The sequence below is a fragment of the Mauremys reevesii genome, linkage group 12 (assembly GCF_016161935.1).
Source record: "Mauremys reevesii isolate NIE-2019 linkage group 12, ASM1616193v1, whole genome shotgun sequence".
NCBI lineage: Eukaryota > Metazoa > Chordata > Testudines > Geoemydidae > Mauremys > Mauremys reevesii.
The window spans coordinates 3,975,148-3,987,376 of record NC_052634.1 but is presented as its reverse complement, the minus strand read 5'-3'; the positions used below and the strand labels follow the sequence as shown (position 1 = coordinate 3,987,376).

At 40.9% G+C, this 12,229-nt stretch overlaps 1 protein-coding gene across 6 annotated transcripts in view; it reads right to left on the bottom strand.

Annotated features, from left to right (window-relative positions):
- The window catches only part of ZBTB16 (zinc finger and BTB domain containing 16), a 166,299-nt gene that overhangs the window by 55,130 nt on the left and 98,940 nt on the right, over window positions 1-12,229 (bottom strand). For 5 of the 6 annotated variants that reach the window (XM_039496733.1, XM_039496738.1, XM_039496737.1 and 2 more), the window contains exon 4: window positions 5,953-6,039. The exons of the other annotated variant lie outside the window; for it this stretch is intronic. In XM_039496733.1, coding sequence (XP_039352667.1) covers window positions 5,953-6,039 — 87 coding nt within the window. The remainder of the gene's footprint in view (window positions 1-5,952; window positions 6,040-12,229) is intronic. 6 annotated transcript variants of the gene reach the window in all.

The window sequence follows — 12,229 nt, the reverse complement described above, 5'->3', positions numbered from 1 at the left end:
TAAAAACAAAACAAAAAAATATTATGCCATGAACTGGTTGCTACAAGACATTTAATCAAGTACTAGTGTAAATTTATTTCTTCAACTCCATAATCTCCCTTCTATCTGAGAAAGTCTTTGGATCCATCCAAGCTATCCTAGGCAGAGCGAGAGGAGAGGCTCTCATATTTTAGCCCAAAAGAACTGTCATTGCAAGCCACAACTCTGTCCCCATCAGTTAGCTGAGCAGGTTAAGGATACAGACAAAAATGTGACATTTTTGGATTCCAGATTATACACGGCACAATTCTAGCACAGAAACACAGGAATCATCAGATCAGATCAAAGGCATGGTCTGTCTAGTCCAGCATCCTGTCCGACAGTCAGTGGTCAGTATCAGCTGCTTCAAAGGAAGGTGCAAGAAATCCCACAAACCACACTAAATTTCCTTCCATTCCCTGTCTGTTAGAGCCTAGCTTATGCCTGGATTCCCATTGAAATGGCAAACTACGTTTGTATGTGAAAACTGGTTAAATCAAATGCTACCTACAATTACAATATGATGTCTGGGGTTTGGGGAGGCAGAGAGAATATTTGAATAGATTATTGACATACGCCTTCTGTCCTACGCAGGAGGAATTTTCATTGTCTCCAAACTAGCAGCCACCACCAAACTCCTGGAGCAGGTACGAATTTTCAGGTGTTGCTAACTGAAAAGTCAACTCTGTAGAGCATGCAATGGGTCACATACGCCATACATTACTATTAAATATTTATGCTGTAGTCATTTCCAATAACCAAGCAGGTCAAGATATCATTGTGTCAGGTGCTGTACAAACATAATAATAGCATTGAATATAAAGTACTGTCAGTATTTAATCCCTCCTGTTTTTTAGCCTGTACATTCCAAATCCTCCTGCCCCCCCTTCTCTCTCTTCCTAATCCAGTATATACAGTTGTTTAAACAACATTATTTGTTAAAAACAATCCTAATTAGTTTGACTTTGAATAAGGAGGGTAATTATTTGAAAATTTATTAACTGCTTCTTGGCCAGTGAAGTTTCCAGATCAAATGACATGGTGAACTGACTCCTGTTCAGTGATGCAGCAATTTATATTACTGATTGGTCTTTAAAACCTCTGGCACAAAACCGGTTGTGTTTTCCAAGCCAACATAGTGTCCGGGTGTCAAATTTCAACCTCTGAGTATAAATTAAGACATTAATGGTATTAATCAGTTTATCAGTAATAAAAGACTGGCTTGTACTATATTAGGAACAGCTTAATTTAGTACAAAGAAGTGGGCTCCTTCCCCATACACTGCTTTTCGTTATACTTTAGAGAGCTGGGTAAAGACTCTGAAGCATAAATGAAATACATGCTCCCATTGAAGCTGCCTAGCTGTTAACTCTTCAATGCTCTTTAACAGAAGCATGCCAGAAACTATAGTGTTTGCACTATGTATTTGTCTCAATATACAATGCACAAGGAGTTCCCTGCATTTACTTATTATTGTACTCAAACAAAAACAACCAACCTGCAAAAGCACAACAACAAAAGGAAACATGATAAAAACCGTTTGCTCTTTGGTAGAGCTACCATCATTTTACCCACCACTAAATTATTTATATAGGAAATAAATGGTCAAGTTAGCTTATGTATGAATCGGAAATACCATTCTCTACATCCCCATCCTTTGTGCTGAGCAAAGGATGCAACAAAGCCTTAACCACACATGGCATGCATCATTGCATGCCACCACTATTTATTTTGATAGATCCTTTTGGTGTATTGTGCATTTACAAACCAAACTGAACTGGAAGGGAATTAAGACAACACTGCCATATAAACATTACTGTTTGTTCATCTAGTGTACCCTTCAATGGTTCAAAAAATGACTCAATATGCATAAGTTGTTCTTTCCTTGCCTTTGCTTGAACGTCGTGTGCTAGTTAGAATCACTACGTACTCAGCTTGTGCTTTGAGACAGCAGATGGGTTCTGGTTTTGAATATACAGATTTGCCAGCGCCATCAAAGCTTCATATTAAAACAGGCAATTTATTAACAATAAAACTAAAGCACTCTGACAAAAGAGTTCAGAGTTATTAATACAGTTTCACTGAGAGGCAGGCTCAGTATACCTTGCAATAAAAGTACCAAGTATCTATTGCTAGCAACAAGCGTTCAGGGCATATAGCCAAACAAGTCAATGGCTGAACTTCCAAATCACTAAGCAACCACCACCTACAACCACGCACAGCTCCCAGAAACCCCTGCATCTCGCCATCCTCCCCATCTCCACTAGGAGTCATCAATCAATGGCAGGCTGTAATTTTGTCTTGGGGCCACTCTGTTTCCAAGTGTTTCAGAGCAAAGAGCAAAAGAAACAACTCCAAGGGATTCATCCCCCACATCGGCCACCTATCAAGCCTGTGGTCAATCTGGTAGGAAAAGGAAGTATAGACTCAAGAGGGAGATACAGTGGCTGGCCACTGTGGGGAAAGGAAAGGGAAGATAAAAGCCAATAGCTTTTTGACTCACTCTGGGTTTATAAGCCTATATGTGGGGAAGAGCACCTCAGCAAAGAGTCCCACATGACTCACTCACACAGGGGAAAGAATTAGGAGCTCCCATCTAGGAGCCACTCACAGGAGCTTCCAATCTGAGGGACCACTGCACTCAAAGGCACAAAGAGCCCCAGCTTTGCTCTTCAGATCTTCAACCACAGACCAAGCCCTCTAAGAACCTGGTTCTCTTTCTTTTGGATATATTCTTAAGTCAGACATCAGAGTCTCTCTTCTGCAATGCGAGACTAGGCACTCAGTCTATGGTGATGATCCAGTCAACATCTTGACATCAACTACACGTGTCCTATGCCAATGAAACATGACCTCTATAGCATCAAGATAAAGGACAATTAATTATTCACACACATAGGATGAAAAAGGGCACTGATATGTCAATTAAGAGTGAAAATCTTCTGAACTGCCTAAATGATTTAGGAGTACAAGTCCCATTGACTTTGAGTCAGACTCCTAAAACACTTTTGAAAATAGCACATAAGTATTTTTGAAAAAAAATTTACTCATCTTAAAAGCTGATGATTTATTATGGAGATGGTCGGATTTCCTCCAAATCTTCTTGCTGAATATTTCATCTGAATTTTGGATTTATAATCATGATAAAAAACAGTGAACAACAACCACCACCACCAAAACAAACAAACAAACTGGTGAATGTCCAATTTCAACAAAAACAGAAATATTATTTGTTAAACAGAGAGAGCGACCAGTGACTAAGAAATGTAACTGAACAACAGCATTTATTTCAACCCCTGTATTTGAAGCCCTGAAACGATAAGGGCATTACTAGCCATCACCCAACAGGAAAAAATAATGGTGTCCTTTCTCATGAGTTACTGCAACACCCGCAACACCTCTTGGTTTGTTTTTTTGCCAGCAGGTGAGAAAGTTCCGCAAGACAAATGTTGACGCAGTTAATAAGTGCTTCCTGTCAGTTTCCACTTCTCTGGTGGTGGTAACACCTCTCAGCAGCACACGCTCAGACAAGCCCTAAATGAGAATGTCTCCATCCTTTGTTAGAGACAAGGTGGGTGAAATAATAACTTTTATTGGACCAACTTTGGTTGTTGAAAGAGACAAGCTTCACAGAGCTCTTCTTCAGCTACTGTGACACTTTGAGTACCTTTCCCAGACCTGGAGAAGAGCTCTGTGTAAGCACATAGCTGGTATACATGACTCTATAATGGATTTATCAACATGTTCTTCATGGAATAGGACAACAGCTCTGAGGCAGGATATGCTATCATGTAAAAGACTGAAAGCTCCCCAACTCAGCTTCTGTAATGCAAGAGGTTTTAACTCCCTGGCAACAGCATCCCGAGACTTCTTCTCTTAGATTCCAATCAAACCATCTTAGATTTTTGAAAACCGAGCACCGAGTAACATTTTGACAGATCATTTCACGTCCAGCGTGTGTAGCCGCCAACCCTTTTCTACAGTAAGGTTTCAGGTCACAGCTGATAATACGATCTGATCTTTCAGAACACATTTAGCTTAGCGGAGAGACAGGAAATATTAGTCCTTCACCAGATTTTTCTGTTTCATCCAGAAAGACCTCTGAGCTTTCTGCTTTCAACTGCTGTACGTGGAATTCAGTACAAGCAGGAAGACCTTTCAAAGTAAGGAATGGAGAGGGAAAAAACATTTAGCCTTGGAGAATTCATTTTTGTAGATTTTGTAATGAAATAGGAGGTCTCACTGCAAGTCTCAGCCAAATCCCACAAGTCAGACAGCTGGTTCTTCTCCTAAGTGTTTCCCGGAATGGCCATGATGGTGAAAATGCAGGTGCAATGTCTTACTACACAAATATTCAGAAATACCCAGCAGAACCATACTGTCCCCCCACCATCAGAGGGCACTGAGAAAAGAAACGTTGGGTAAGAACTCCTAAAGAACTGTCAGTGGCTTATATAAACTAGAGATGCTAGAAAGCCACATATAGTCAATCCATTTCCCTGCCTTAGCCAATGTTTGATTGTTCCCTGCAGCATGATATTAGCGTTTCATTCGGCTTAGTTTTAAATCTTCTCAGGTAACGAGACTTCAGCTAAATGCCTTGTTGTCAAACTGACTTTAGTTAAAGGAAGCCAAAATAGTTAAGAGCAATTGTTTCGTTAAAACCTTGTCCTTTCAACGCCTCACCTCCTTAGAGCCAAACTATGCCTAGAAAGCAAAGCTCTGCATGCAAGGGGAAAACAACACGCAGACAACAGGAGTTATCAGAAGGGAGTGAAACCTCTTGCTGGTAATAGATAGAGGCAATCCCACACACCCCCACTGCCCTGCTCTGACCTGGGTAACTAAACAAAAAGAAGCAGCCTGTATTGTCCTGGAAAAACATTTCTCAGTGTTCCAGAACAGTATTTGAATGATACACAAGACACATGGACAATATTTCCCAATTCGGACCAAGAGTAAACTTGTAATTCCCCTGCTGAGCCATTTCACAGAATGTAGTCAGGACACTTCAACTCCACCTCCTGACTAGTGGAACCAGGGCAGGCCTAGCTCCTGTTTATTCTTTGGCTTGGCAAAATTCAATTGTTTTTCATAATATTGATGGATAATATCAATGTTTATTTTAAATATTTTGTCTATTTCAATTTCAACAATTGTGGGAAATTATGGGGGATCAGACAATAATTATTTAATGACAGTAGACATTGAGATTCAGACAATTAAAGCTTTATAAGCCGGCTGTTTTAGCCAAAGTGTAAATACCTGCTTTAGGCAGCATTCGTTACAACATGTTTTGTACACATTCAAGTGGGACTCGAGTAAGTTCTCAGCAAGATTTCTTACTTTGCCTATTTCTAAATTTTGATTACTACCAAGGGATTTTTTTTTTGCTGGTTTGTGCATGTGCAGGTGCAGTGAAATCAACATTTACCGAAAAAAAGCCAATCCTTCCAATCCTATGTATTCTGTACAGTCTTCTACAGAAGAAGTTTGAGCATCCTTAAGAAACGGGGCTCCTGTCCCTCCCCTTTGCAAGGATCACCTATTAGAAACTGAATGGGAAAAGATAAAGGGCGGGGGGGGGGGATGTTCACCCTCTCCCTCCAAGAAAACACTCTTTTCCTCTTGGTAGAAATAACTGTGATTTTGGCTTTTGATAGAAGAGGGGTTTTGGGAACAATTCTGAGATTTAAGAAAAATTGTTTGACAAGGAAAAATTCACCTCTGGGTGAAACTGGGGAGGGTATGATCTGCTATCTCCAGTTGGCGCTAACGGACAGGTGAATATCACACAAATTGTATCATTTATTCCTCTGTCTGGGCCTCTCCAGGATTCCTGGAAAGTTTTGCTTGCTCAACCAGGTGGCGTTGTGCAGATCAACTACGTTTTTTGAGGATGTGTTTAAAAAAAAAAAAAACAAGTCAACATACCGGTGTGTGTCTGTCTATGCGCCTCCAGGGCATCTTCTTTAGAGAACTGTGCACCACACTGATCACAGACAAACGCTTTGGCACCCGCTAGAGAGAGGAAAAAAAATAAAGAAAGAGCATATTATGAAGATACCCAGGCACAATATATGGCTTCAGATGATCCAATGGAAATACAATCTGTAAACACCTTTGTCAGAGAAAATATTGCAACAGGGACCATTTAATGTACAGTAGGAAGGAAAGACAGACACAGACGACTTTAAGGTAAGAGTCTCTGTGCCAAGTAAAACAGTGTCAGACTCTTCAGAACACTGCAATTAATGTGGATTTTGTTTGTAATAAGCCAAACCAGAACAAGTTGAACAAGTCTATATCCAACATTGTTAACTAAAGCAGTATTCAAATCAGTATTTGATAATGCAATACCAATTATCCATGCTTGAGGACAGGATAGAGCAACTCTCTCTGTCACCATTTTGTGCTATCATTGTGAAAGTGATACAAACTAGGATAATTCCCAAAAAGGGAGGAAGTGTTCGCTTTGTAGAACAGGAAATCCATTCAGCAGAAGGATCAAATATTTTACACCTAGTAAGATAACCCACAGATCCCAATTTAACCGGGGGCAGTGGGTCTTCTGCAGCACCAAAAGAATAAACACAACAAAAGAAAACATATGGTTGTAGTAGCTCAGAAAAACAGCTTCATAATAAAATACACTATTAATATTACATTGTTCTTTAAAACCAAAAAGAGCTGCTTTCCAACAAATTAGATATTTGTTTAAAAAATCATTAGACATCAGTGACTTTCACCAGAGTTGTAACTGATCTAGTTTTAATTGGTTTTTCTGCACTCTCTGCCAATTGTAGCAGTTATTACCAGTATCTAAAGAAGAGAGGAAAGAAAGAACGCAGCACCATCTGATAAGAAAAATGGCAGAAACAACACAATTTAGTGAAAGGCACAGATATTTCTCTGACTATTAGAGAGATGTGGTATTTGTGGGAATTCTTAGAAAATTGCTATCAACATGCACTGCATATAGTGGGTCAGAGGCTCTAGTTATAATGAGAAAAAAAACAGGATGTCTAACAGCAGATAAGTAACTTACAGATAAAAATAGATTAACAATATACACAATCTTCTAAGCATATGCTGCCAGGACAAAGCTGTGAACGCATTTGTTAGATTTTGAAGTTTGATTCATCTGCTGTAAGAAAACTAAATAATGATTAGAGTATGACAAGGTAACCTTCAAGCTCGTATGATGCGGGGAAAAAAAGCCAGCTACCTCACTTGTTGTTTATACCTTAGCTACATAGCTTCCCCGGCTACATTTGAAAGCGTTCCCATCATGAGACACCAAAATGCTATGTGGCTTATTTCCAGGAATTCAGATGGCATTTCTCATGCTCATCCTGTCCCTCCAAATTGAATACAAAGAAAAGTACTTCACTGCCCCCCTCAAAAATACAGGGCTTTAGAGAAAGCTGCAGACAGAACAGGTACAGAAAGACAGAGGTGCCATGAGATCCATTAAAGAGAGAATTCCTTTGCCTTTAAATTGTCTTAGTAACGGCTGGCTCACGGGCAGAAATATTTGGCAGCAGTGAAATTAAAAGTGATAAATTTTCTCGCCAAGCTTTGATCGATAATAGAGGTCTCATCTGTTAATCAATAAGACAGTCTGCCTGTTTACTGTGCATATGTTGTTCTCTGCTGCCTTCGGTATGATGTCAAGTTTGCATTCAAAACAACTCAACTGTGCATAAACCACATGGCTGATCCCTTAAAAAAAAAAAAGAAAAGAAAAGGAAAAAAAAAAGGCACTCCAGTGACATCATATAGCCGGTCACACATTTAGAAAGCCATTAATGGGCACTTGCTTCTTTCAGGTACATGCAATTTTTTTTAAGAGTATATATTTTTATTCAGGCAGATTATTTCTTAAGATCTTCTTTATGGGATAGGACCTGAATACAATATGGATGTGGCCAACTTGACTTCCAGCCAAGCTTACGCTACCCTAGTTCAAAGAGGAAGGAGATAAAGAGAACAAGCAAGGATAGGATGCCAGCTGCCCCTTTCCTCCACTAACAAAGTACTGCTTTAATAACAAACACAGCTCTATTACCAACATAATTAGAAAGGTCAGTTCTATTACAGTCTGTCATGCCAGAGATTACTCAGAGAATGTTTTGTTCCTGGATCATTGACCCAAAAGGCCAGTACAGTTCCTGTTGGTACTGCACATGCACTGAATAGCCAAAGGCTGACATCTCTGAGACTTAGGGTAAACCAGTCAGATTGCAGACAAATGCCAGCTCGTTCTCAAAACATTTACTTTTTCCTAAAACAGGGGAAAAAAAGAAGAAAAAAAGCGTGTAGTCCACATTTAACCCCAAGCCTATGCTAATTTGTGGCAGGTTTTGTTTTGTTTTTTTAAAGAAGATGCACTTTTGGGTTTCTGCACATCAAATACAGCATGTCTGAAATGACTCACTTCTGTACTTGCTCTGCTCTTCTGGCTGGCCGCACTGCATTAGAAGCAGCAATATATGACAGGAGGAAGAATGCTAACAAGTTTGGGGCAGTCTGGGACAACTTCCTGCCATACCTAGAAAATGGATAAAATGATACATGCAGTAGGCAGAAAGCCAGTTTGAGCGGATGGCGTGCCAAAAATGAAAACATGCATGCAGATGTATAGTAGGGCTTTAACAGCCTGATTCTCGGAGGGGCTCAAAACCCCAGACAGCCACTCAACTCAACAACTCTGAAAAATCAGGCCATTAATTTGATCAGATATAATAGTTTGCCCTAGCTTACAGATATAGACATGCACTGTTAGCAATGCAGCCCTGCCTTCCAGCTTCAATCAAGTGCTGTATCAGTTTAGTACTGGCTACTTCCATTGGAGGCTTATATCCTGAACTCAAAGGAAGGACATACTCTTTGGTCTAATAGACCCTTTCAGTCTCTCACTTCCCTGGAGCCTATGATACACAGAATACCTTGTTAGGTTTCTGTGCTGTTCTTTATTAAAATAAAAGAAGCTTTGATAAGCAATTGCACTGCACTGTCCAGGTTTAAATTAACACAGCCCAGTTCTATAAACTCCTGGGAACGCAATGGGTGAACAATGGATAGGCCAAGGTATCCTGAGGTATGAAGCCGCTGAACAACGTGCAATGAAAGGAAAGTTTGGCCAAAGCCTGCAGTAAGGAGCATGTATTAACTTGCACCTAGAATATAGATTCGTTCGGTTAATAATGGCCAAAAAATTTCAAAACCACTTTACATGACTCATGTCAATGGGCGTGAAGCTCCCGAGTTACACAGGCACTTTGGGAAATTTTGTACATGATGTACAGTAAACAGTCACTGGGGCAACAAAACTACTCAGATGTGTCAAACTCCTTCAAGCCCCCAATGGGAGGCACTACCCCGGAAGTTACATCAACCCGATACAGCGGCAAGTTTCACCAACGTACCACATCAGCTAAGGCAGCACAGTAAATAGGTCATCACTTAAACACCTTCAGGTCATTTTCCGCTTGTCCTGGACACCATTAAAACCTTGCTGTTCACAGCTCATGGCTGTGAGCCTGCTGTATTTGCAGTATTCCCTGACACAAGCGTAGCAGTGTTGTGTCTTTTGCCCATGTGGAAGATGAAGTTTCCTGATTGGGTAGGTCCTTCTTTACTCTCAAGATGTTTATCAAGGGTCAGGAGCAGGTGGGTCAGGACACTGTATGTACCAAAGAAATCTGCCAAAGAAATCTGACCGGGGACTGATCGCTACAATGCTGTGGGACCAGGACACAAACAAACCCACAAGGCTGCGATGCTACCCAAGCCTGACTGCAGAGTCTTGTTGGGCTGGAGAAGCAAACAAGCCCACCACCCCGCCCCCATCTTCAAAGGAGATGATAACCATCAAGACAAGATGGGAGACAGACAACACTAGAAAAATCTTATTCATTTTTCCAGGCTCAATAGGCAGTTTTTGCAAAGCAACAGAAAAATGCTCCCCCTCTGGGAGAAGTTGGCTCATGTACTTGGACATGCCTGGGGTATGGCTACTGCTAACCCCCATGTGCCACCCAAAAACCCATGAACAAAAATTGTGAGATGCAACTGGAATGAGAAAGGGGCGGGGGGAAATCTCAAAGACTAATATTATAAATGCGAAACAAAAAAATACAGAGCTTGCCAGCATCTAATGGAGGGTTTGAAAAATTCCTTGAGATTTTAAAATAAACATCTTGAATGTTCTGATGAGATATGCATGCTTGGTTACATAAGGAAGTACAGAGTGTACCAAAACAGCATACCCAAAAAAAGCATAAGCTGTCAGAACAATAAGTACAGACATAGGGCATTTTACAACAGGCTATGCCGTACAGTTTTATTTACAGTACCTCTTATCAGTCAGGGAACAGTACACTGCCTGCCAATTTCAAAAGGCCAGTACTGTGTGTTCTTTCACTCAAGTAGATGTGTACTCCAGGCAGGGAATTTTTTTTTTAATCAACAAAACAAAAATTGATAGAGAGCCAGAATTCCTGTAACGTACACATGCTCGGGTGGGGGAAGGGGGCAGAGAGGAGAAGAGAATGCAGTGATTGAGCATGTAAATAGTTCAAGGTTAATTTTAATATGTGAGTCACCAGGAAAAATGTCATCCAACATCTGCGCTTATTATAACAGGGTTTAGAAAAAAATGGAGATGTTTATTAAAGAGCGCTCTGGAGATGCCATGCTTAAGAGCAATACATCAAAAAGGTTCTGGTGTTACTTAAGAAAACACCTATGGAAATTATTAGTCCATTAAAATGTAAATATTGTTTGGGGTATTTTTAGTAAGGGGTTTGCATTGCCTACAGTATTATCTCTCTCTCTTCAGATGATCTACCCAACGGGACGGGACTTAGCGTGCTGCGAAGGGTCAGCTGTGATGGAGAACATGCTTTGTAACTGACACAGAAGTCTCAGAGGCTTACATTTATATCTGTACAAGTAAATTTATAGCCCCTGCCTAATAAAGGTCCATGCTGCAAAGGACTGACATAAACATACAACGGAGTGGCTGCTTTTTCCATTCAGCAGGATTCTGCATAGTCACTGCTGTCCTCTAGACTGGCTGCAAACCTCCATACTCCTCATCCCTCTCATTCAGCATTATTCTGTCACCCTGAATGTAGGAAACAGCTATCGCCCCTTCTTCACAGCCCCAGAGACACTAATTGTACCTCTCCCAAAACAACCCACTGTGGTCACCAGCGCCCACAAAGAACAAGCAAGAGATATGAGACAGCTTCTGCTGGCTTTTGGAGAGGGAGTGGTGGCAGTGGAAATAAATAATCCGAGCATAAACGTGGATGAAAATTAAGAACTGCTTATTTTGAGTGATGTTTCCAAACTCAACAGTAAAGCGAAACCTGCGTCAGCACTTGAACTCCATTATCTCATAAAACCTGAACACAAAAAACCCTTGTGCCTTAGGACCGCTGGCGTGAGGGGTAGGGAGTCTGGTGGCCAAGAAAGAGGCTGAGCACCAAGTACCACCTAGCAAGGTATCAGCACACAAGCCTCCTTGTAACTGGCCAGCATCATGTTTTGGCCATGGAAGAATGAGACTTAGTAGCCAACAGAGGAAACATCTGTGTCCATATACCGCACCTACCTGTTATTCTCTTGGTCAAAATTAAGGAAGATTGTCATTTGGGACAGGGGGTTACTTTAAACGTTGAGAAAGTGAAGACTAAGCGTGAATCAATGACTGAACCAACTAGTGTCTGTATTGCATTAGCATCTAGACATCCACGTGAAGCATCTCGGCCCCACTGTGCAAGGTATGTACAGAGGGAAAAGATGGTAGAAGGGAAGATGCCTCACAGAACGTTGAATATTTTTGTTTATTAGTAGCACTTTATGACAGTCAATAGTTTCTTTCAAATGTGCCTTGGTCTCTCTCTCTCTCTCTCTCTCTCTCTCTCTCTCTCTCTCTCTCTCACACACACACACACACACACACACACACACACACACTTTTTTTCAGGCAAAACATCCGAACACTTTTCAGGACCTGTCGGTCTTACTTTGGGTTTGTACAACCAATGGACCCCTGCATCTCATTAGGTGCTACCAGAACAGACAGAGTTTTACAGGAGTAGGGTGACCAGATGTCCCGATTTTATAGGGACATCCCCGATTTTTGGGTCTTTTTCTTATATAGGCTTCTATAACCCCCCTGTCCCGATTTTTCACA